Here is a 23,889-nt window from a genome sequence, read left to right on the forward strand (position 1 = left end):
TTATTGTTGCGGTTAATTTCATCATGATTCATGTGAATCTTACTCTCCACAATATAGTAGGAATTTGGGTTTTCGTGCGGCTGGGATTTTGCTGTCACACCAGTCGTGCTCATAAAAAATGTGTAAAATATATATATAAATTTATATCTGAGATAACAGATCTAATTAAATAGGTTTATATATTTATCCTCAACGTGAGAGTTCGTGTGTTTTTTTTGGGCGGAGAGGGAATCGAAGTGCATATGGGACACCACAATGTGGTAGCTACGTGAGAGGGAGGAAGAAGAAGAAGAAGATAAGAATGTGATTAATTCAAAGAAAAAGACATATGATCATATGATCACATGAGCTATATGTATTCATTATATGAGGCCATTGCACAAATTATTCATTTTACAACTTATTCATTTATTCCGTTGTCTGTTGAAGCATTACCCCTTCCATCAAATCTTCACTTAACCCTGCAATATATTCAAGAAACCAAAATCAAAAATTAGTTTTTTTCATATAAAACATTTGCATCATGATATGAAATTAGAGCATAGATGGTTAATTACTGGGAACAATCGGTGCCACTAGAGATGGGTGGAAGTGTGACCGATAGGCCACAACTTTTGGGAAGAGCAGAAATCTTAGAGAAATTATCAACAGGTGCCCCCATCAAAATTGCTGCAGCCTTGACGCAGTCACATATATTTTGTTGGCCTCCCTTGGCGTTTGTATACTGTGTGAGGCCCAGGACACCATCACAGCAAACCTTGGCTGGCTTCACCTCACCTTGAAGTATATAGGGAAGGCAAGGGTTCAAGTGGTCGAGGATGATGTTGCAGTAGGGAGATTGAGGATCAGCACCCGTGGCGGCCCCAGAAACCATTGAGATGATCACAACGGCTATGATCTTTGTGATTGGATGCATCATGTTTGGTCTTATAATAGACTTTGATGTAGAGAACTTCGAAGTATTTGTATGATCTATATGTGTTGCCAAGGGACAGGCTCATATATATATATATATATATATATATATATGAATACATGTTGATGTGAGAATTTCATGTTCCATATATTAAGACTTGAAAGTTTCAGATATGCAGGAAAATGCATTTTTCATGTGCAGGCTGTTGCATCTGTCACACAAGTAAAAAGAAAGTGATAACAATTGGGCTCTTGCTTTAAAGATTATTGCCCGGTATTTTTGACCAAGTTGACATTTTCTAAACTTGTATAAAATGTTTAGATTCGTACTAAAAAAAATTAAATACTTTTGTTCATACGCATCAATATTTACACAAATAATTTTTGTTGTATGTACAAGGCCTTTTCTTTGTTATAGACACACAAACAAATATTATTGTATATACAAGGCCTTTTCTTTGGTCTCGCCCCAGGCCTCACAAATATAAGGGATATATATCTAGGGATTCCTTAAATAAGTTTATTTGAGGGACACTTTTGTAGGGCCTCACTCCACATTGTATTCTACTAATCTAAACCGTCTAGTTTTTAGATAATCATTCAAAGATCATCTCTACAAAAAATACTTGAATCTGGTATTGTTTGATCACTCAATTATGTTTGAAATTTTAGTACTTTCTTGAAGCACCGTGTTCATTAATTTTGTAAGATACAATTGGATGTCGAAAGGATTTCCGATTTGTCTAATTTTTTGCAAGGATGATCTATGAATGTAGACTTTAAAAAAAAATGGTTTGGATCGTTGGAAAAAAGTTCATAGGGTTCCCTAAAGGGTGTCCCTTAATAAAAGGGGACTATATATATATATATATATATATATATACCAGGAGGGTGCCAATGCCAGGAAAATAATGTGTAAATGAAAGTAATACTTAAATGAGAGAACTTACAAAAAATGAACTTATAGAAAATCTTAACTGAAAATGAACTCACAAGTAGAGTTTTCTTTGAAGGTGATTCAGAGAAAACTTTGAAACTGAGAAAACTCAAAATTACATTCTTCCTAACTATGGCCAAATGGGCCTCTATTTAAAGACTCAAAAGTGTCGGTGGAGAATCTTGCTTTCTTGCTTTCACATGTGCTTTTGCTTTTTCCTTTATCAAAGAATATTGACTGTAGGGGAACATGTCTTGGAGGCATTACGCTATCTTTTATTTTAGTCTTCATTCAAATCATAAGGGTCTTGACTATCCGGATAGTCGGCCCATCTGAATTTCTGCGTGGAATCCTTTTGACTACTTGAAAGATTTTTTGTCTGACTAGAGGAGGAGGCTTGAGTGGAACGTGACCTTGGGGAAGCATCATCATCATCATCCATCTGAGAGGCTTGAATCATTAATTGTTTGGCTAATTCTTTTATTTCTGACTTGGATCTTCCTTCAATTGGGAGGGAAGAATGTGAAATTGGTACTTAGGTGACGAGGGGTAAATTTAAAAGATATTCAATCAAGAACGCAACAAACTTCACACACTCTAGACCTTGACCAAATACTCTAAACCTTACTTACTTTGTATAAGTAAGGTTTGGTCTTTTGGGCTTTTATTAAGGGCTTGAAAATTCATATTAGTTCTTGTGACTTTATAATATATTCTATATACTAGGGCTAGAGGTTGGGTTCCTGGTAAGACTTTATACCCTGAAGTTTTAATGTTTAATGTTAGAGTTTTTAATATGTGGGGATCACTAAGGCTTATTGTGAAGTCTGAGTAGCAGTCAAAATGAATTGGACCATTAAACAAGCTTGACTATTATTCATAGGGTACTATCACTAAAGTTGGTAAATCTGGCATCACGTAGGTAAAGTAAGATAGAGACATTTAGTCCTAATCTAGTTAGGGGTTTTACTGCTACTTCAACTAGGCCAATGTGAAGGAAATTGTTTCCATCACTCTTACGTTTCTTTATTGACTCAAGGTTTAGCAATTGACATGTTTCGTGTTCTTTACTCAAGGCATAGATTTATTATATATATAAGTCAAACAAATTAGGAAAAATATTAAGTTATGCTCATATCTTTATTCTTCTCCAATATGAAGGTATTTATAAAAAAGTACAACCCTAAATATCTTTATTCTTCTCTAATATTGAGGAATTTATAAATAAATAAAAAATACAACCCTAAATAAAATAGGAAATAAATCCAAATTACAATAGAAAATAAATATGAATTACAATAAGAAATAAATCTCAATTATAATAGGACTAGAAAAATGGGTAAGTAACCAAAATCCTAACGAAGTAAGGACTCAACATAGGTAACAATTATATATTAATAACCAGTACTACATAAACATATTGTTATCTCTTTTGTGGGTTTCTACAAACAGGGCAAGTTGCATTCATTCTAAGCCACTCATCTATGCAATTAGCATGGAAATAATGGCCGCATTCTGGTATGGTCCTTAGTGTTTCTTTGGGCTGGTACTCAGACAAACATATTGGGCAAGTGTTGTCATTGAGTTTTGGCAATTCCCAGCTCTCACCAAGTTGAATCTCGGGATATGATTCGATGGTCGGATCATCAAGGCCAATTCTGACTGTCGAAGGTTGTCGATCGGGTATGGATAACACTTGTGTGATGGTGGGCTGGTGAACCTGACCAGGAACCCTTGTCTTGTTACAAACATAAACTGCAAGCCCTATGATGCACAGTAGCCCTGGAATTCCCACGGCTATCACTATGCCATACCTTGCAGCTCTTGGCAGACTTGAAAAGCCTGAAATCACAATAATTTCCATTAGGTCAGGATAGGTAAGACAATATTTAGAATATGATTTACATTTATATATCATAGAGGAGTTTATATGTATCTATTATGAATATCTTATCTGGAATTTGTTGATCCAAACCGTTATTTTTTTAGATTCTCCTTCAAAGACCAACCTTGCAAAAACTACTTCACAATAAATTTAGCTATTTGATTACCATCAACACTGTTTCAGCTTTCTTTCTTTTCTTCCCTTTTTTTTTTTTTAAATAACTTCTGCGATCCACCGTGTACTCAAGATTTTAAATTTTAAACTCTTAAAATTTGGGCAGCAACTCAAAACTCGACTTAAATCCTATGATCGTGGATGTGATTGTACACACTAAACTAATCAAGCTTATATCAGGGATGGAATTAAAAATGGAAAATTGTTGCAGGCTAGAAAATAATAGTCAGTCGAGCATCCAAATAAGAAAATGAATATGACATTATAAAACTCACATACCGGAAGAACCAAAGCACCGAATTTGAGAAGTTGTAGTACCATTTTCCCACCCACAAACACGACCTGTAGCTTCACAAGAACCACAATTAGGCACGTACCAAGTCAACTGAACACCAAGATACTCCGAATCAAATAAAAATGGAACCAAAGCAGTCGAAATTTTAGAGCAACCAGCCGGCAAAATTTTCGGAACCGGCGGAATCCAATCCGGATGCAAAAGCGAACTGGTTTGTACAACGTATATGACCTTGTAGTGGTACTTGGTGAGGCAAGGGATTACGGGTGCTGAATTCCATGGCCAAAATGCTTTTTGGGACGAGCAGCCAACGAACGTGTAGTTTTCAGGGGCGTTTGCGTGTGAAAAGAGTGAATTTTTAAGATTGATGTCATGGTGGAGGAACCTTCTTAGGAGGCAGTTATCGGGGTCATTGATCGTTAGGGTTTGGTCTATATAGTCGATGCTTTGGACGATGAAGTCCCCGGAAGAAGATGGCAGAGTGAGAACGGTTTGGTTTTTGTTGTTGCACGAGAGATTAAACGCTGGGTACCCACAACTTGAGGCTTGGTGGTCTCTGAGCAGGAAAGGGAATCGAACCAATGGGCCGTCGGCAGTGCATGTCGATCCACCGCAGGTGGTAGCGCTTGCTAATACAAGAGGAAAGAAGAAGAAGAAGGTGAAGATTTCTAAGGTAGCCATACGATATGAGTGAGCCATACGCAGCGAGAAGTTTACTATTAATATTTGACTGACCTATGTGACCGTGACAATAAAGGCAATAGACCAGATTAATTTACATCGCTTTCTATGAATTATTCAAAGGCACATACCCAAAGGAAATTACTCAGAAGGCACGTACCAATTGTAAGGCAAATTAAACATTCATGGCTCCATCACTGAAAACATATGACAAATCCATATCCATATGTGTATATATATACAGTCAAATGGCAGTCACAAACAAATTGATTTTATAATTGCATGCGAAAGAATGACAAGAAACTGGAAAATTATATTGACTTTCGAAATGATGCTTACGAAAAACCAATTTTGGTGAAAAAAAGTTTTCCAGAACCTACCTCGCGCTTGGGGCCGTCATAAGGTTTTTGACCGGGATATGTTACCCAAAAACAAATGATTGAAAGAGGCGTACCAATTGCAAGAGAAATGAATTAAACTTTTATATCACCATCACCGAAAACATATTATCATATACAAGTCAAATGGAAATTCCATATCGTACCTTGCCTATATGAAATAATAGCAAAAATGTGTTTTCAAAAGTCCCTCCTCCGACCAAAACAAGCCCGTTCTGCCTAACAACTGATTAAGACCATGAAATCTGCTCCAAGATGTTATAGTAAATGTGGCACCCTACGTACTTTCCTTTTGAGAGAGATGAAGAGAGCTTTTAGCTAGACTACTCGTGACGCGAAGGTGTAAATAAAAAGTCATTTTCCTCGTGATGAAGGAATTGAGAAGAATTCCGACTTTGATAAAGAAAACATACTTTTATGAAGAATCACTACTCGTGGACTCATTTGGTATGATTCTCGATAGACCAATAATCACTTTTATAGAGAATACTTCTCCATATATAATCACTTTAAAATCATCTTACAGTGATTCTCCATAAATAATTAACCTTCTTCTTAATTAGCGCAAAACCACCAAATCCAAATCCTTTGATCAGGTTATTGCTTACCAAAATCCAATTTTGGTGAAAAAAAAAAAAAAAACTTAGAAACTATATTGCTTGGGGACGTGATATATAGTGTGATATAGAATTGCATGATAATGGAACTGGTGAGTTCAAATACTAGAGTAAGAATTCCAAACCACTCCACAAGTTTAAAACAGGTAATATTATTCCACATATATTGCTTCATATTCTCATTACATTTACCCCTTCATTAGACAAATTATTCATTTATTCCATTGTCTGTTGAAGCATTACCCCTTCCATCAAATCTTCACTTAACCCTGTAATATATTCAAGAAACCAAAATCAGAAATTAGCTCTTTTCATATATAACATTAGCATCATGATATGAAAGTAGAGATAGAATTTAGAGCAGAAATGGTTAATTACTGGGAACAATCGGTGCCGCTAGAGATGGGTGGAAGTGTGACCGATAGGCCACAAGTTTTGGGAAGAGAAGAAATCTTAGAGAAATTATCAACAGGTGCCCCCATCAAAATTGCTGCAGCCTTCACGCAGTCACATATATCTTGTTGGCCTCCCTTGGCGTTTGTATACTGTGTGAGGCCCAGGACACCATCACAGCAAACCTTGGCTGGATTCACCTCACCTTGAAGTATGTAGGGAAGGCAAGGGGTGAAGTGGTCGAGGATGATGTCGCAGTAGGGAGATTGAGGATCAGCACCCATGGCAGCCCCAGAAACCATTGAGATGATCACAACGGCTATGATCTTTGTGATCGGATGCATCATGTTTGGCCTTATAATAGACTTTGATGTAGAGCCTTTTCAAAGTATTTGTATGATCTATATGTGTTGCTAAGGGACAAGCTCATATATATACATGTTGATGTAAGAATTTCGTGTTCCATATATTAAGACTTGAAAGTTACAGATATGCAGGAAAATGCATTTTTCATGTGCAGGCTGTTGCATCTGTCACACAAGTAAAAAGAAAGTGATAACAATTGGGCTCTTGCTTTAAAGATTATTGCCCGGTATTTTTGACCAAGTTGACATTTTCTAAACTTGTATAAAATGTTTAGATTATCGCTCATATCAAAAAAAAAATTAAATTAAATATTTGTGTTCTTACGAATATCAATATTTACACACATAATTTTGGTTGATGTACAAGGCCTTTTCTTTGTTATATACACACACAAACAAATAATATATACAAGGCCTTTTCTTTGGTCTCGCCCTAAGCCTCACAATATATATATATATATAGAGTTTTGCTCTTATGCGGTTCCATTTTCTCCACTTGCGCTTCTCTTTACTTTTTAATACTTTTTAATCAATTTTGTTCTTCATCCTTCCTATTCTATCCTTACCCTACACATTAATTTCTTTTTTACTTCACTTTTATATTATTTCTTTTTCTTTATACTTAATTTTCTAACTTATACTCCATTTTCAGTATTAAAAGGAAAAACAAACTTAATTTTTTACTCGATTAAAGAAAAAAATACTGAAAATGGAGTGCAAGTTGGAAAATTAAGTATAAAGAAAAAGAATTAATATAAAAGTGAATTAAAAAGAAGGGTTAATCGTTTTATTAGTCCCTAAATTTAAACCCGATTTGCGTTTGAGTACCTCAATTTCCAAAATAGTTCCCGTGGTCTTTTAACTTTAGTGTTGTTAGGACAAATGGTCCTGCCGTCAATTTTGTTAATTTTTCTGTTAAGTGCAGGGGCAAAATGATATTTTTGTATCAAATTGATAAAAATATGAATAAAAATTTTATAAATTTAAAAAAAAACTATAAAATTAAAATTAAAATCTCTCTCCCCCTCTATCTTGATTTCTACTCCCCAAAAACTTGATATATAGTTTTTTTGGTTGGTTTTTTATTTGATTTTCTTTTATTGTTATTTTAAAGATATGATTTTTTAATTCATTTTTTTGTTTTTAATATAAAAATATCATTTTGCCCATGCATTTAACAGAAAAAGTTAACAAAATTGACGGCAGGACTATTTGTCCAAATGAAACTAAAGTTAAAGGGCCACGGGAACCATTTTGAAAATTGAGGTACTCAAATGCAAATCGGGTCAAAGTTCAGGGACTAATAAAACGATTAACCTTAAAAAGAAATTAATGTAGGGTAAGGGTAGAATAGGAAAGAGAATGAACAAAATTGATTAAAAAGTATTAAAAAGCAAAAAGGAGTGTAAGTGGAGAAAATGGGAGTGGAGAAATCATAACCCTATATATGTAGGGAACAATTATATATGAATAACCAGTACTGCATAAACATATTGTTATCTCTTTTGTGGGTTTCTACAAACTGGGCAAGTTGCATTCATTCTAAGCCATTCATCTATGCAATTAGCATGGAAATAATGGCCGCATTCTGGTATGGTCCTTAGTGTTTCTTTGGGCTGGTACTCAGACAAACATATTGGGCAAGTGTTGTCATTGAGTTTTGACAATTCCCAGCTCTCACCAAGTTGAATCTCGGGATATGATTTGATGGTCGGATCATCAAGGCCAATTCTGACTGTCGAAGGTCGTCGATCGGGTATGGTGGATAACAATTGTGCGATGGTGGGCTGGTGAATCTGACCACGAGCCCTCGTCTTGTTACAAACATAACCTGCAAGCCCTATGATGCACAGTAGCCCTGGAATTCCCACGCTTATCACTACGCCATACCTTGCAGCTCTTGGCAGACTTGAAAAGCCTGAAATCACAATAATTTCCATAGCGTCCCGTTAGTTCGGATAAGTAAGACAATATTTAGAATATGATTTACATTTATATATGGAGGAGTTTATATGTATTTATGGATATGAATATCTTATTTCAAATTTGTTGATCCGAACCGTTATCTTTTTAGATTCTCCTTCAACGACCAACCATGCAAAAACTACTACTTCACAAAAAAATTTAGCTATTTGATTACCATCAACACCGTTTCAGTTTTTTGTTTTTCTTTCTGCCATCGACCATGTACTTCAAATTTTAAATTAAACTCTTAAAATTTGGGCAGTAACTCAAAACTGACTTTGATCGTAGATGTGATTGAACACACTAAACTAATCAAGCTTATATCAGGGATGGAATTAAAAATGGAAAAGATAATTATCAAAAGTGGTCGTCACCGAAGCACCTTGTTTTGTTGCAGGCTAGAAAATTAGTGTTGGTCCTGAGATTTTGATGGTCCAGGGCAAAGTCAAAAAAGAAGGCCCTATAAATGCAAGACTCCAGTCTACGTACAAGTAAAAATATTTGTTTTCATTTATAGGTATGTAGATAGAATGTAGACATTTTACAGCTAGTAACAAAAATTAAGCCTTAAAAAAAATTTCATTTGACTTTGGGAAATGTTTAAAAATTATATATAAAGCAATGATTGAACACAAGAAAAAAAAAAATTGAAAGCAATGATTGGAAGAAAGATATGACATTTTAAGTAGTAGAATGCACCAAAGGAAGAAAGAGGGGTAGAACAAATTACTCCTTCCAAAGTCATTTAGAGTCCTCTTTTTTTCAAAAGATAGTCCATTTGATACATTTTATAATCAGAACATCAACTCATCAATCATCATAAACTACTGTACCTCATATTAATAAACTATTTATAAGCATCTTTTAAAAGAACAATAAAATAAATAAATATTTTGGGGCCCTCCTTGAGATGGGGCCCAGGGCAGTAGCCCTCAATAATAGTCAGTCGAGCAGTATCCAAATAAGAAAATGAATATGACATTATAAAACATACCGGAAGAACCAAAGCACCGAATTTGAGAAGTTGTAGTACCATTTTCCAGCCCACAAACACGACCCTTAGCTTCACAAGAACGACAATTAGGACTGTCCCAAGTCAACTGAGCACCAAAGTTAAATAAAAATGGAACCAAAGCTGTCGAAATTTTAGAGCAACCAGCCGGCAAAGGTTTCCGAACCGGCGGAAAAAGTATACGATCCGGCTGCAAAAGCGAACTGGTTTGTACAACGTAAATGACCTTGTAGTGGTGCTCGGTGAGGCAAGGGATTGCGGGTGCTGAATTCCATGGCCAAGATGCTTTTTGGGACGAGCAGCCAACGAAGGTGTAGTTTTCAGGGGGGTATGCGTATAAAAAGGGTGAATTGTTAAGATTGATGTCATGGTGGAGGAACCGTCTTGGGAGGCAGTTATCGGGGTCGTTGATCGTTAGGGTTTGGTACTTATAGTCGATGCTTTGGACGATGAAGTCCCCGGAAGAAGATGGCAGAGTGAGAATGGTTTGATTTTTGTTGTTGCACGAGAGATTAAACCCTGGGTGCCCACAACTTGAGGCTTGGTGGTCTCTGAGCAGGAAAGGGAATCGAACCAATGGACCGCCGGCGGGGCATGTCGATCCAACGCAGGTGGTAGTGCTTGGTACTACAAGAGGAAAGAAGAAGAAGAAGGTGAAGATTTTTAAGGTAGCCATAGCCATACGCGGTAATATTTGACTGGCCTATCTGACTGACAATTATAAACCCAATAAACAAGATAAACCACATCGCTTTCTCTGAATTATTCAAAGGCACATACCCAAAGGAAATTACTCAGAAGGCACGTACCAATTGTAAGACAAATTAAACATTCATGGCTCCACCACTGAAAACTTATAACAATTCCACATCCATACGTATCTTGACTGTGAAGTATAATGCACGAAATATGATAATGAAATATATATGAGATAATTAGCTCATGTATTTTTCACAAATTCCTCCAATCGAAACAAACCAGTTGTCCCTAACAACTGATTAAGACCATGAAATCTGCTCCAAGATGTTAGCAAAAGTAGCACTACACTTTCCTTTTGAGTTCATCAGCTTTGAGAGAGAGAGAGAGAGAGAGAGAGAGATAGAGCTTAGCTTAGCTACACTAGAGAATAATCATGAAGTAAGATCAAGAAAAACAAGAGAAGAGAAGGTCGGTGAAAACTAATTTTTTAATTTTTGTGTAGTGACCCGTACAAGTATATTATATGCCAAATCAACCGTATATATATGTACATATCTCTTTGGCTTCATTAATCAAACGTAATAATCCTAGTCTTACATGACAATTATGTCTCCGTCTCATCCCAAATATATTGTCGAAATGATGCTAAAGAAAGAAGCTGATGATGAGGACAGTGATATTGATGCGTGGCATATTTTTAGGCTTCTAAACGTTGTACGAACTTCAAAGCAAGCAATTGTTATATTGGTTGACTTGGTTGACTAGGTCCGAGGTTCTGAGATCTTCTATAGTTCTTAACGTAACCATTGTTGGCTTGGCAGTTAGCTCTGAAGGATCGAAAGATTTACCTTGGTGTGTTGGTCTTGGCAGGTTACTCTGTTTCCCCACAATATTTTTGGTTATATTAATATTTTATCTTCTCTGTATGTGTGTGTGTGTGTGTGTTAATTTAAGTTTCAGGTTCTGTTTTCAACTAAAATTGATTTTTACATCAGCTCAACTAGCCAATACATACAATTACATCAACTAAACTATCTGCATCAAAATTAATTTTATCCCCCAACAGTAGAATTACTCAGGTAGAAACATAAAGCTCACAAGCATAAAATGAAAAGGAAAGAAATTAAATAAGGGAGCTACGGGTATTGCCAAACTCACATTGATCTTCTGTATATATTCATCACGGTACTGAAGCTTATGACCATCATACCTATCCACCAACAAGAACCTCCGAATGCCATACTTTCTGAGGTTGTACAAACAAGAATAATACCATTTTAAAATATTTTAAGAGTATAGCCGCGCGGCTATACCGTTTAAATAGAATATTTTAACAGTATAGCCGCACGGCTATACACTTTAAATAGAAAGCACGCATGCCTCACACATCTTTCTTATATTAGACAGCTTCTTGCGGTTGTGGCAGATTCTTTTAACTTCATCATTTCCAGACGGACAATGATAAGATGAGAAAGTTTTGAATAAAACAGCATTGCCAGAGCAAAACATTCATATGGCTCACACCGAACCACCAACGACAAGGAAACAGAACACTATTGATACAAATTCTTCCTCTTATCAAATAAGGCAATAGGAAAAGTTTTGAAGACGAAACAAGATGCCGCGGGCAAAAAGACAGGTATATCACAGTTGAATCACATAACTAAGCACATTGGATTCAATGTATAAATTTAGCAAAAACCCTCTGTAGTAGCTTTAACGAATTCAGATTAACAATCTCCAAAAATTGTCTTCAACAATATATTGTAGAGTCTATGGTAATTGTGCTCTTCTTGTGTGTGCAAGAAAATAATCTCTTTTTTTTTTTTTCACGAACATGGAGCTGTCTCTGCCAACCAACTTAAGGAAAGGTATAAAAAAATATTTTTTTAAAAAAAGTTTAGGGCCTGTTTGATAACCATTTGAATTTTAGTTTTTTAGTTTTCATTTTTGTGCTAGAGTATAGAGGAAAAAAAGGGAGAATGGAAGTGAGAATGAGAGTGGAGAGATGAGATTGAGAGGGAAGATGAGAGGGGAAGATGCGTGGGAGAAGTAACAAAAGCTATAAAAGCTGAAATCTAATTCAAATTGTTTTCACTTTCAAGTTTTTGTTTTCAATTTGTTACTCCTCCCTCCCATCCTCCCCTCTTATCCTCTCTCTCAATCTCATCCAAACTCTCATTCTCACTCTCATTTCCTCACTCTAGCACCCAAAAGAAAAATTGAAAACTAAAAACTAAAATTGAAATGGTTATCAAACGGACCCTTAAAGACCATAATGAATAGACAACCAAAAGCTTAAAAAGATATATAGTTCACAAATTGAACTCATTTCCTAACTTTCTTTTATATGGGACGAATCCTATCCTATTATATTGCAGACTCATCGCGTTTGAGAGAGTTGAGAAAACAAAAGTCAGATTCTATAGTATCTTCCATTTTGACCACTAGACATGAAATGCAGATTTAGTGTACTTCATCAAAACTAAGGGTATAATAAAACAGATAAAATCAAATCTCAATCACTAAATGACTTATATTGTTATCTCTATCCTGTGGATTTCGACAAAGCGGGCATGTTGCATTCAATCGAAGCCACTTGTCTACACAATTAGCATGGAAATAATGGTTGCATTTTGGTATTGTCCGCAGTGTTTCCTTGGATTGGTACTCAGACAAACATATTGGGCAAGTGTTGTCATTAGGCTTGGGCAGTTCCCAACTCTCGCCTAGCAGAGTCGTGGAATATGATTCGATGGTGGGAGCATCAAGGCCAGTTACGATTGTGGGAAGTTGCTGATTGGTTACGATGGATAATTCTGTGATATGCCGGTGGTTTTGACCATTAACTTCGATCATCATTCTGCCGCACATATAGAGTACAAGCCAAATGATGAACAATACCGGAGGAATTCCGATGGCCATCATTATGCCGTACTTTGCAGCTCTTGAGGGACCGGAAGAGGCTCTAACTGCAACATTCAATTGCATCACTTTAGTTCATCATCATTCAAGTATGACAATATCTAGGATTTATGGAGAGAGAGGGAAAATATTTTCTTGTCTCACAAATGCTTATGTTGCTAAAATGTGAATACCACTGCCTATTTAGGCAAGAATCAATATGATCAATGGTTCATATTCTAAGAAGATATAAACACGATTGGGGAAGAAAACAAATTATATTATGTTCGTTGAATTAATTAATCATACCCGAGTGTATCTTGGAAGGACCAAAGCATCGAATTTCCAAGCTTTTTCCATTTTTTAACCCACAAGCCTGACCCCTTACTTCACAAGAACGACAATCAGGCACCTCCCATGTCAACTCGAGACCATCGTTAAAATGCTCCCACTCTAATGAAGTTGGAACCAAAATTGTCGAAATTGCATTGCAATGAGGCAATAATATCGGATCCGGTGGCAAAAGCCAACTCGTAGGCAAAGCAATGACCTTGTAGTAGCCAGTGCTGAGGCAAGAGATGATGCGTGCAGGCAAGATGGATGGTTTAGAGGAGGAGCAGTTGAGGAACGTGTAGTTTATAGGGCCGCCAAAGCTTAAGTATGAAAAGGGTGAATATTCTACAAGACTGGTTTCATGGTTGAGGAGCCGTGCAGGGAGGCATTTATCAGGATCGTTGATCGTTACGACTTGGCCATTGTAGTCGATGCTTTCAACGGTGAAGTCCCCAAAAGATGGGAGAGTGAGAATGGTTTGACTGTTGTTGTGACATGAGACATCAAACCCTGGATACCCACAACTTGAAGCTTGGTAGTTTCTTAGTTGGAAAGGGAACTTAACCAGTGGGCCGCCGGCAGTGCATGTCGAGCTACCGCAGGTGGTTTTGGTAACGGTGTGAGGAAGGAAGAGGAGGAACAAGAATAAGATGAAGAAGGTGAAGATTTTTATGTTCTCCATGTAGGGAGTGAACCATAGACTGAGACGGTGATCAACTAAACCAACATTTTGGGTTGCAATGGCCGTTGACCGGCCGATTACTATGACTCCATAAACCCAACATCAAAGCCAAATAACATATATATTCAATCATTTATTTCTTTGCATTATTCAAAGCCAAGGTGGGTGAAGATTAACGTTAGTGTTTGGGTAATGACCAGCCCAAACATATTATAAACAAATTCAACCATATCTCTCTGTCTTCATTAATTGAAGGCACAATATTCAAATATATGTATTAATATACAAATCAAACGACAATCAGATATACATTGACTATAAACAGTTGCAAAACAATGACAAGCAAATGAATATAAACTACATAATAACGATGGTGAAGACGATGATGATTCACTGCAAAAAATAGTCCTAATTGGGTTGATAAGAGATGACCCTCTCGTCCTTTGCAATCCGAAATAATATTTTTTTTAATTATATGAAACAAAGAAAATTATATATGAACCCTCTCGTCTGGTGCATTCCAAACTAATTTGAATCTTGTACGCGTACATCAAATTAATTAAAAAAAATTATAATATTTTTTGCATTCAACTCATTTCTACCGGCCAAATTAAAGAAAGTGCTACAAATATGAGATAACGCAATGAATAACACACCAAGGCAACACAAAAAACATAGGAAATACTTTACTTTACATTAATTCAACTGATTTCCTAACTTCTATTTTCTCGAAATCTTTCATATATATGGGATGAATTGTATAGGATCTTCCCTTTTTGCAAGAAGCGTTCATGAAATCTCAATCACTTCTCCTGTGGATTTCGACAAAGTGGGCATGTTGCCTTCATTCTAAGCCACTCGTCTACACAATTAGCATGGAAATAATGGTTGCATTCTGGTATAGTCCTTAGTGTTTCCTTGGATTTGTACTCAGACAAACAAATTGGGCAACTATTGTCATTCGGCTTGGGCAATTCCCAACTCTCACCCAGCTGAGTCTTGGGATATGATTCGATAGTCGAAGCATAAAGCCCCGTTACGACCGTCGAAGGTTGTTGGCTGGTTAGGGTGGATAATTCTGTGATGGGCTGGGGGTTTTGACCTTGAACTGTTCTGTTACAAAAATGAAGTACAAGCCAAACGAAGAACAATAGCCCAGGAATTCCCACGCCCATCATTATGCCAAACTTTGCCTCTTTTGAGAGAACTGAAGAGACTTTATCTGCAATTGAATTTTATCCTATTAGTTTAGGATCAAGTATGACAACATTTAGACAAGAATTATAATAGTCTAAATTCAAAGTTTGAGGTTGGGAAGAGAACATTTATACAAAAATCACGTGATGTGTGTGAGCATAAAGCATACCAGTATGTAAGCATTGAATTGTCGAACTTTTGCCCTTCGTCAATCCACAAGCCTGATCTCTTTCTTCACAATAACCACAATCAGGGACGTCCCATGTCAGCATGAAACCCTGGTTAATTTCCTGCCACTCAAATGAACTTGGAACCAAAGTTGTCGAAATTACAGTGCAATTAGCCAACTTTAACCGTGGCTGAGACCAATTTGTTGGCAAAGCAAGGACCTTGTAGTACTCTGTGCTTATGCAAGAGATAATGTTTGAAGGCCAATATATTTCTTGGTCGGAAGAGCAGTTGAAGAACGTGTAGTTTTTAGTGCCCTCAAAACCCAAGTAGATAGAGAAGGGTGTGTCTTCAAAACTCAAGTCGCGGTGGAGGAACCGTTTAGGCATGCAGTTATCGGTGCCATTGATGTATAGGATTTGTGCTAGGTAGCTGATGCTCTGGACGATGAAGTCCCCAGAAGATGGGAAAGTGATAATAGTTTGACTTTGGTTGTTACATGAGAGATCAAACCCAGGATATCCACAATTACTTGACACTTGGTTGTTTCTTATTTGGAAAGGAAATCGAGCCACAGGGCCGTCAATGGAGCATGTTGAGCCATTGCAAGGGGTGGCAGCTCTGTGAGGAAGGAAGAGGGAGAATAAGAATAAAATGGAGATGTTGAAGATTTCTAAGGTAGCCATGACAACAATAAACCATACCAATATTGGTTGTATTGACCTCATGACAACAATAAACCCAGTCTATATAAGGCCAACGAAACATCCCAGTCATCTCTTTCTATGCATTATTCAAAGCCACAAACCAATCATATATAGTACTAATACTCAACAATCATGTCTTTATCTCACCCCAAATATATTGTACAGATCCAATGACAAACATATGAGATAAAAACGACGCGCTTTGTTTAAACAAAACAAACCAAACCAAAATCCACAATATATTCTAGGACTTATTACATGTGAGAGAGCTAACTGGGTGTAAAACAAAAGTATTTTTCCAGATGAATTAGAGCATTGTGAGCAGTTGGTACTTTGTGTGAGGAAGGCAAAATAAGAAAGAGGAGAAGAAGGCGATGAAGATGAACTTTTAATACCAATCTTATATACCACAGAAAGTAGAAATTACAGAGTGATATTGTATCATCCCGTCAGATGGTAATAATACTCTATTTAGAAATTGCCATCTATTTTTATTTTTAAAAATGAAAACTAATTGGAGCTGGATATGTAATTATACATTTACCCTTTCAAAAGGAAAAAAAAAAGAAAAAAAAAGAGAACGAGTGACCCAAAACTGCCTCCCCTTCCCCTGCGCCGCCCCTCCCTTCTCTTTCACTTCCTTGCAACATATAAGGTGCCCCCTGTGAAAATTTTCTGACTCCATCACTAGATATAGACTGTACATATATTAGCAATATGCAAATCAAACGATCATCTCACAAATATACATTGACTATAAACGGTTGCAAAACAATGACAGGCAAATGAATATAAATTATATATAATAACGATGCTAAATATATATATATATATATATAAAATATAAAAAAAAGAGTCCTATTCTGAAATAACTTCTTCCTATTTTCATGAAATAAATAAAAAATTTCCAAGAGGAAGATCAAGGGATCCCAATATTGGTCTCGTGCATTCCACAAAATAATTGGATGTGCCGTATTTGGCCTTCTAATCTTGTAGCTTACATCAAAGTAATTAAATAGGAAATGCTTCACAATTGAACTCATTTCCTAACCTTTTTTTCTCGACTTCTTTCATATGGGATGAATTGTATATATAGCATCTTCCCTTTTGAACACTGACATGAAAAATCCAAGAAACGTTCATTAAATTATTATTATCTCTCCTGTGGATTTCGACAAAGTGGGCAGGTTGCATTCATTCTAAGCCACTCGTCTACACCACTAGCATGGAAATAATGGTTGCATTCTGGTATAGTCCTTAGTGTTTCCTTGGATTTGTACTCGGACAAACAAATTGGGCAACTGTTGTCATTCGACTTGGGCAATTCCCAACTCTCACCCAGCAGAGTCTTGGGATATGATTCGATGGTCGAAGCATCAAGCCCCGTTACGATGGTGGAAGGTTGTTGGCTGGTTAGGGTGGATAATTCTGCGATGGGATGGTGGCTTTGACCTTGAACGGTTTTGTTACAAAAATAAAGTACAAGCCAAACTTTTATATACAAACATTATAAGCATACAAGTACGAAAGCATCGACTTGTCAAACTTTTGCCCTTCTTCAACCCACAAGCCTGACCCCTTACTTCACAATAACGACAAGCAGGGACGTCCCATGCCAGCTCGAAACCGTGGTTAATTTCCTCCCACTCAAATGATTTTGGAGCCAAAGTTGTCGAAATTACAGTGCAATTAGGCAACGATATCTCATGGTGTGGCAGAGTCCAAGTTGTTGGCAAAGCAAGGACCGTGTAGTTCTCCGTACCTAGGCAAGACACAATGCGTGAAGGCCAATATATTACTTGATCGGGAGAGCAGTTGAAGAACGTGTAGTTTGTAGTGCTGTCATGACTCGAGTAGTAAAAGAAGGGTGTGTCTTTAAAACTGAAGTCACGGTGGAGGAACCGTTTAGGCAGAGGCGGACGCACGTTGGGACAAGAGGGGTCTAACGACCCCTTGGAATGCCTGAAATTTGGTTGTGGACTCCATGGACGACCCCTTGAACAGCTGCGGAGCGACCCTTTGTGTGCACACCAGGTGCTCGATGAAAGTCCCAGCTTGTCTCTAAGTCTGTGATGGCTCTGTTTCACGAAGCAGAGACCGAATGCACCAGAGCTTTGTTATTGATAGGGTAGCGGAGCCTCCTTTAATAAGGTTTTCGGAGTTGCAGAGGAGGCACTGTGTGTGCCTGGCAAGGAAGATGATGTCTGGGTTGTCTCGGTGCCCTTATAAACGAAACACACCGTTTTGTGATTAGCCTCCTTTAGTGAAACGGTGGGTTTAGTGTTCAACATTAGGCTGCCTCGTCATTGTCGATGGGTTTAATGGACTAGTTTTGGTTTTATCGGTTTTATGAGATTTGGCTTCATGGTAATGGGTGAATTATTTATAAACTTTATCCTATGGGCCAATATAATATAATAGAAGATTATCTAACAAACAAAAAAACTATTTTAACAATCAATATAAATATATAGAAATTTATAAATATTTAAGTAATGTTTTAATTCGATAATGCAACAATAATTGAGGAATTTAAAACTTCTAATCTAATCTTTGCATGATAAAATTTTAAATTCAAATAGTGTTAATTTGTTTTGTATTGTATTGTATTGCATTTACTTGTGATTTTTATTTTAATTTTTTTAGAAAAACAAAGCAACAAGAGCTCTTGAAATAATAGATAAGAAAAATGAAAAACTCTCTAAAATATTTTTTTGGAACATTTACACTATGACCTCTTGGGTTACGGATCCTGGATCCGCCACTGCGTTTAGGGATGCAGTTATCGGTGCCGTTGATAAATAGGGTTTGCTCTCTGTAGTTGATCCACTGGACGATGAAGTCCCCAGAAGATGGGAAAGTGATAATAGTTTGACTTTGGTTGTTGCATGAGAGATCAAACCCTGCATATCCACAATTCCTTGAGAGTTGGTTGTTTATTATTTGGAAAGGAAATCGAGCCACAGGGCCGTCAAAGGAGCATGTTGAGCCATTGCAATGGGTGGCAGCTCTGTGAGGAAGGAAGAGGGAGAATAAGAATAAAATGGAGATGGTGAAGATTTCTAAGGTAGCCATGTTAATATTGAAAACCACACAATACTACTCATGACAACAATAAACCCAATCTATAAGGCCAACTAAACATCCCAATCATCTATAAGATGTCTGAGGATTAACTTTTAATATTTGGGTTTACAAATAAATTACAAACCAAATTGACCATATATGCATGTATCTATCTCCTTGTCGTCATTAATTAAAGGCACAACACTTTAATAATAGTAGTCATACATGGCAATTTTAGGTCACCATCCCATCCCAAATATATATTGCGCGAATCAAACGCTAATCGTATATACGACAGAAAGGAAGACGTTCACGTCCAAATCGAGTTATGCTATATGTTGTGCTTAACTTGATTATGATGTATTGATGTAATTACAGAGGGAGAAATTATAAAATAGTATTGTAGTACCACGTGGCATTTGCCAAGTGGTGGTATCAACGAATGACATGAGGACAGTTGAGCAACAGCTACTAAAAGGAAATGAGGAACTAATGTTCGTTTGATATTATTGTTAACGTCACCCATCAAACCTTAGTGGAAAATGTACGAGAAAAACTTGTATACTACGGGAATACACTGTTTTGTTATCTCATACTAATTATGTTCTGCCACGCATGATAAAAATTCGACATGACGAAGCGTGATTGGATGGGGATAGCAAAACAGTGTTTTCCCAATGACATGTAAGTCTTTCTCCAAATGCACAACACCTTCTCACCGCCCAAAGCTTTGCAAGTTTTTTTCCTTCTTCTTCTCTCTCTTTGGTTCTCTCTCAAAAGCCATGGTCATGGGTGTTCTCATTCAATCCACTGAGCATTGTTCTTATATTAAGTAGTGTCAACAGTTCTTTTGGGTTAATTATACAATAAATCCCACTTAAAATCGATCAGCCATTGTTTGAGTCTAAAATACTCATTTAACAAGAATCAACGTTTGACTGATACTCCCATGGGAAAGATCCTCAAACTAATATATCCCCCTTTCCCCCAAAAAGAAAAGGAAAATTCAATGATTTTCTTTCACAAGCAGACCAATAAAAATTGGGAGAAAGATGATTTAAATTTATTTCAAAGAAAGAAGAAATGAGAGAATAAATTAAGAGGAATGAATATCTGAAAGCATCAACAATAACATTCAAGTAAGCTTTTTTCTCATTTAAGAAGAAATCGTCAGTTTTCCTCATCTACGGAAAAGCTAACAGAGAGTCCCCAATGAACCATTCACTACACACGCACGGATGTTGTATTGAATGGCACGGACATTGATACCTTCTACCTGTTGCGTTAGAATTGGTTGTATAATGTGTATTTCTTAATGATTTATTGGAATATGAAAAGGAATTTGAAGTTTGAATTATTTTTTAAAGATAAAATAAGAGAGTCTGATGGGCATTTTCCTTGCATAAGCAAGCAACCATACGAAAGACAATATAAATACAAATACAAGACTTGAACAAATATAAATACTACAATTATAAAATATTTTGATTGGCCATGGTGTTGGAGCTATAGAAAGTCAACATATTGTGTCACCAATGTTTTTTAATCGTAACAAAGACCAAAAAGTCATGGCCGCCACATATGTAACAAACCCAAAATTCGTAACTGCAGGGTGACTGTTGGCTTTAGTCGCTAAAAAACGTTACTAATAAGAACAGTCACACAAAAAATAATTAGTACTACTGCCGCTTTTTTTTTTAGTGTAGTGATTTTTGGGCAATTTCTTCAGTAGCTTTGTGAAGGATGAACATGGCTTCTCAATGAGTCAAATGCCAAAAAAAATCTTGCAGAAATGGCAGAAGCGCCAATACATCAATTCTTTTAGGTGATCGAGTTCGGCTCGTAAAAGAAGCAAGTCAAACCAACTTATTTACACATCTACATATATACTAGTACGAGACAATCATATCTCAAGGGCCAGTTTGGCATTGCTGTGCTGTTAAAATAATCGATGTCAGATTTGCTGTGAGAGAAATCAGCTGTGAGATAAAGCAATTTGGTGTTTGGTAAAATTTTTGTTAAAAGTGTTGTTAGTATTGATTTTACGCATAATTAGAACATGATTGCTACATAATTACGAAACTCAACGCCTCTTCGAAACTGATTCCTGCATAATCAGAAAATGAAATCACCTCATTAGCTGCTTTCCCTTATAGCTTTCTCTCACAGCAATTTTTAACAAGAAGTGATTTTCTCATAGTTTACCAAACGGGTTGGGCTTCTCGAAATTTTTAAAAAATCACTTATTACCCCAAATAAGCAATGCCAAACATGCACTAAATCACTTTTTATTTATGTATCTCTCTTGTAGATTTCGACAAAGAGGGCATGTTGCATTCCTTCTAAGCCACTCATCTATACAATTAGCATGAAAATAATGGTTGCATTCAGGTATGGTCCGCAAAACTTCCTTGGGCTGGTACTCGCGCAAGCATATTGAGCAAATGTTGTCATTAGGCACAGGCAATTCCCAGCTCTCACCTAGTTGAGTCTTCGGTTGTTACATGAGATATCAAACCCTGGATACCCACAATTACTTGGGACTTGGTTGTTTTTTAGTTGGAAAGGGAAACGAACCAGTAGGCCACCAGGCACCAGCGGTGCATGTTGAACTACCGCAGGCGGTGGTTTTTGCAGCGCTCTGTGGAAGGAAGAGGAGGAATAGGAATATGGTCGAGAAGGTGGAGATTTCTAAGGTAGCAGCCATGTAGCCATCTGAGTGAGGCATAGCAATAGAATAGGCGGTGAAAACTATACCAATATGAGTCTATAATATGGCCGGCCTATGACCGTGACAATAAACCCAAATATCATAAGCCTAATCAACCACATCTCTTTCTCTGTCTCATCGACATATATATACCTTTGTTTATAGAAAGTAAAAATATGAGATAAATGATTGCGTAAAAAAAAATTATATACACAAGCCAAATCTTTAAAGCAAAAGACTAGTAAAGATTAGTTTTGAAAGTGCTTCTATAAAAAGCACTTCTACACCAAAGAATTTTTATCAGAAACGCTTTTATTAAAACGACGTTGAAAATTTTTTAGTTAATATTACTGTTTGTTCGATTGATTTCGACAAATGGGGCAAGTTGCATTCAATCTAAGCCACTCATCTATACAACTGGCATGAAAATAATGGCTGCAACCTGGTATAGTCCTCAGTATTGCCTTGGCTTTGTACTCTCCCAAACATATCGGGCAAGTGTTGTCCTTGGGCTCGGGCAATTCCAAACTCTCACCAAGTTGAGTCTTAGGATATGACTCGATGGTCTGACCATCAAGCCCCATTCTGAGCATGTGAGGTTCTCGATTGCTTACTGTGGATAGTTCTGCAATTGGCTGGTGGGACCGACTACCGGCACCTATCGAGTCACAAACACAAACCGCAATCCCAATGATGGACAAAAGCCCAGGAATTCCCATGATTATCATTATGCCAAACTTTGCAACTCTTGAGAGACCTGAAGAGACTGAATTTGCAACAGTATAAGGAATACCATTAGTTCATGCTCAAGTATGATGAAAATATTAATTAGGACGTGTGTTTTTAATTGCAATGGACCATGAATTTGTATGGTGTTAATTTTTAATTTCATATATCCCCTAATAATTTGGTATTTTCGTCAAATTCCGTCAATATGGTCTCGAAATGAGTATGACCAAATTGATGATTGTACCCCTCAAATTAACGGTTTGACCAAATTACCATGCATGATACAACTGAAAGGACCAAAATAAAATCCAGGAACAAATTCAGGTACTAAAAAAAACATACAGAAATCTGAAGGATCAAGGCACTTAATTTGCGAACTTGCACTGTCGAATCCACAATAATGACCAGCTGCTTCACAAGAAATACATTCAGGCTCGAGCCATCCCAGTTGAACACCTTGCAACGGATCAAATAAGCTGGGAATCAAAGCTGTTGAAATCACAACGCACTGCCCTGAAACGTTACCCGGCGGTGATAACAAGCTCGTTGGAGCTGCAATGACCTTGTAGTTCTCATTGCTCAAGCAAGAAATTGGTGCAAAAGTCCATGTTGCTGCAGCTGCAGCTGCAGCCGAGCAGTTGAGGAACATGTAGGTTTCGAGGCCATGAGCGTAGTTGAAGGGTGAATCTTTAAGAGTTATGTCATGGTCGAGGAACCGCTTAGGGAGGCAGTTATCGGGGTCGTTGATCAATACGATTTGGTCCTTGTAACTGATGGTCTGGACGATGAAGTCTCCGGAAGATGGGAGAGTGAGAATGGTTTGAGATTCGTTGTTGCACGAGAGATCAAACCCTGGATATCCACAATGTAAGGGTTGAAGGTTGCTTATCCGAAAAGGGAAGCGAACCGATGGGCTGCCGGCTGTGCATTTTGATCGAGGACATGTTGTAGCTCTTGCTGGTGTGTGAGGAAGGAAGAAGAACAAGAAGAATAACAAGGTGAAGATTTCTAAGGTGGCCATATGAGCTAGGCGGGGAAAACCAGACCAATATATAGG

General features: G+C 37.1%; 8 protein-coding genes across 9 annotated transcripts; all 8 read right to left on the reverse strand.

Annotated features, from left to right (window-relative positions):
- Nucleotides 290-990, reverse strand: LOC18775934 (non-specific lipid-transfer protein A). Its single transcript, XM_007210899.2, has 2 exons — nt 558-990; nt 290-461 (listed from the first exon to the last, which is right to left on the reverse strand). Exons 1-2 carry the CDS (start codon nt 917-919, stop codon nt 452-454), a joined length of 372 nt encoding a protein of 123 aa, XP_007210961.2. The 5' UTR covers nt 920-990; the 3' UTR covers nt 290-451.
- LOC18777769 (putative RING-H2 finger protein ATL69) lies at nt 3,158-4,909 on the reverse strand. Of its 2 annotated transcripts, XM_020564350.1 has the most exons (3): nt 4,438-4,584; nt 4,191-4,253; nt 3,160-3,694 (listed from the first exon to the last, which is right to left on the reverse strand). In XM_020564350.1, the coding sequence occupies exons 1-3, from the start codon at nt 4,484-4,486 to the stop codon at nt 3,276-3,278; spliced, it is 531 nt and encodes a 176-aa protein (XP_020419939.1). In that variant the 5' UTR covers nt 4,487-4,584; the 3' UTR covers nt 3,160-3,275. The 2 variants fall into 2 exon arrangements, with proteins under 2 accessions (XP_007208903.2, XP_020419939.1); XM_007208841.2 differs by having other exon boundaries at nt 3,158-3,694; nt 4,191-4,909.
- Nucleotides 5,657-6,650, reverse strand: LOC18775779 (non-specific lipid-transfer protein A). The gene is made up of 2 exons (XM_007210741.2): nt 6,281-6,650; nt 5,657-6,171 (listed from the first exon to the last, which is right to left on the reverse strand). The coding sequence occupies exons 1-2, from the start codon at nt 6,640-6,642 to the stop codon at nt 6,162-6,164; spliced, it is 372 nt and encodes a 123-aa protein (XP_007210803.2). The 5' UTR covers nt 6,643-6,650; the 3' UTR covers nt 5,657-6,161.
- Nucleotides 8,091-10,341, reverse strand: LOC18777612 (putative RING-H2 finger protein ATL21B). The gene is made up of 2 exons (XM_020563489.1): nt 9,620-10,341; nt 8,091-8,578 (listed from the first exon to the last, which is right to left on the reverse strand). The coding sequence occupies exons 1-2, from the start codon at nt 10,317-10,319 to the stop codon at nt 8,157-8,159; spliced, it is 1,122 nt and encodes a 373-aa protein (XP_020419078.1). The 5' UTR covers nt 10,320-10,341; the 3' UTR covers nt 8,091-8,156.
- On the reverse strand, nt 12,848-14,255 carry LOC18777876 (putative RING-H2 finger protein ATL21B). The gene is made up of 2 exons (XM_007208928.1): nt 13,550-14,255; nt 12,848-13,308 (listed from the first exon to the last, which is right to left on the reverse strand). Exons 1-2 carry the CDS (start codon nt 14,253-14,255, stop codon nt 12,848-12,850), a joined length of 1,167 nt encoding a protein of 388 aa, XP_007208990.1.
- LOC18775866 (RING-H2 finger protein ATL22) lies at nt 14,830-16,306 on the reverse strand. Its single transcript, XM_007209208.2, has 2 exons — nt 15,622-16,306; nt 14,830-15,477 (listed from the first exon to the last, which is right to left on the reverse strand). The coding sequence occupies exons 1-2, from the start codon at nt 16,304-16,306 to the stop codon at nt 15,059-15,061; spliced, it is 1,104 nt and encodes a 367-aa protein (XP_007209270.1). The 3' UTR covers nt 14,830-15,058.
- LOC18776136 (putative RING-H2 finger protein ATL21A) lies at nt 17,481-19,402 on the reverse strand. Its single transcript, XM_020564762.1, has 2 exons — nt 19,063-19,402; nt 17,481-17,818 (listed from the first exon to the last, which is right to left on the reverse strand). Exons 1-2 carry the CDS (start codon nt 19,400-19,402, stop codon nt 17,481-17,483), a joined length of 678 nt encoding a protein of 225 aa, XP_020420351.1.
- On the reverse strand, nt 22,451-23,872 carry LOC18777773 (putative RING-H2 finger protein ATL21A). Its single transcript, XM_007210088.2, has 2 exons — nt 23,175-23,872; nt 22,451-22,869 (listed from the first exon to the last, which is right to left on the reverse strand). Exons 1-2 carry the CDS (start codon nt 23,851-23,853, stop codon nt 22,451-22,453), a joined length of 1,098 nt encoding a protein of 365 aa, XP_007210150.1. The 5' UTR covers nt 23,854-23,872.

The sequence above is a fragment of the Prunus persica genome, chromosome G5, assembly GCF_000346465.2.
Source record: "Prunus persica cultivar Lovell chromosome G5, Prunus_persica_NCBIv2, whole genome shotgun sequence".
Lineage (NCBI taxonomy): Eukaryota > Viridiplantae > Streptophyta > Magnoliopsida > Rosales > Rosaceae > Prunus > Prunus persica.

Bases quoted from the DNA above. Each gene is read 5' to 3' on its own strand.
- LOC18776136 (XM_020564762.1), bottom strand. From the start codon at position 19,402: ATGGCTACCTTAGAAATCTTCACCATCTCCATTTTATTCTTATTCTCC. The intron at 17,819-19,062 runs GTCATAGTGTAA...TGTATATAAAAG, and splicing joins CAGGATCCGTAACCCAAGAG to TTTGGCTTGTACTTTATTTT.
- LOC18775866 (XM_007209208.2), bottom strand. From the start codon at position 16,306: ATGGCTACCTTAGAAATCTTCAACATCTCCATTTTATTCTTATTCTCC. The intron at 15,478-15,621 runs GTATGCTTTATG...ATTCAATTGCAG, and splicing joins AATTCAATGCTTACATACTG to ATAAAGTCTCTTCAGTTCTC.
- LOC18775934 (XM_007210899.2), bottom strand. From the start codon at position 919: ATGATGCATCCAATCACAAAGATCATAGCCGTTGTGATCATCTCAATG.
- LOC18777769 (XM_007208841.2), bottom strand. From the start codon at position 4,905: ATGGCTCACTCATATCGTATGGCTACCTTAGAAATCTTCACCTTCTTC. The intron at 3,695-4,190 runs GTATGTGAGTTT...TTGTGATTTCAG, and splicing joins TCGGTGCTTTGGTTCTTCCG to GCTTTTCAAGTCTGCCAAGA.
- LOC18777773 (XM_007210088.2), bottom strand. From the start codon at position 23,853: ATGGCCACCTTAGAAATCTTCACCTTGTTATTCTTCTTGTTCTTCTTC. The intron at 22,870-23,174 runs GTATGTTTTTTT...TTGCAAATTCAG, and splicing joins CCTTGATCCTTCAGATTTCT to TCTCTTCAGGTCTCTCAAGA.
- LOC18777876 (XM_007208928.1), bottom strand. From the start codon at position 14,255: ATGGAGAACATAAAAATCTTCACCTTCTTCATCTTATTCTTGTTCCTC. The intron at 13,309-13,549 runs GTATGATTAATT...TGAATGTTGCAG, and splicing joins TCCTTCCAAGATACACTCGG to TTAGAGCCTCTTCCGGTCCC.
- LOC18775779 (XM_007210741.2), bottom strand. From the start codon at position 6,642: ATGATGCATCCGATCACAAAGATCATAGCCGTTGTGATCATCTCAATG.
- LOC18777612 (XM_020563489.1), bottom strand. From the start codon at position 10,319: ATGGCTATGGCTACCTTAAAAATCTTCACCTTCTTCTTCTTCTTTCCT. The intron at 8,579-9,619 runs GTATGTTTTATA...TTGTGATTTCAG, and splicing joins TCGGTGCTTTGGTTCTTCCG to GCTTTTCAAGTCTGCCAAGA.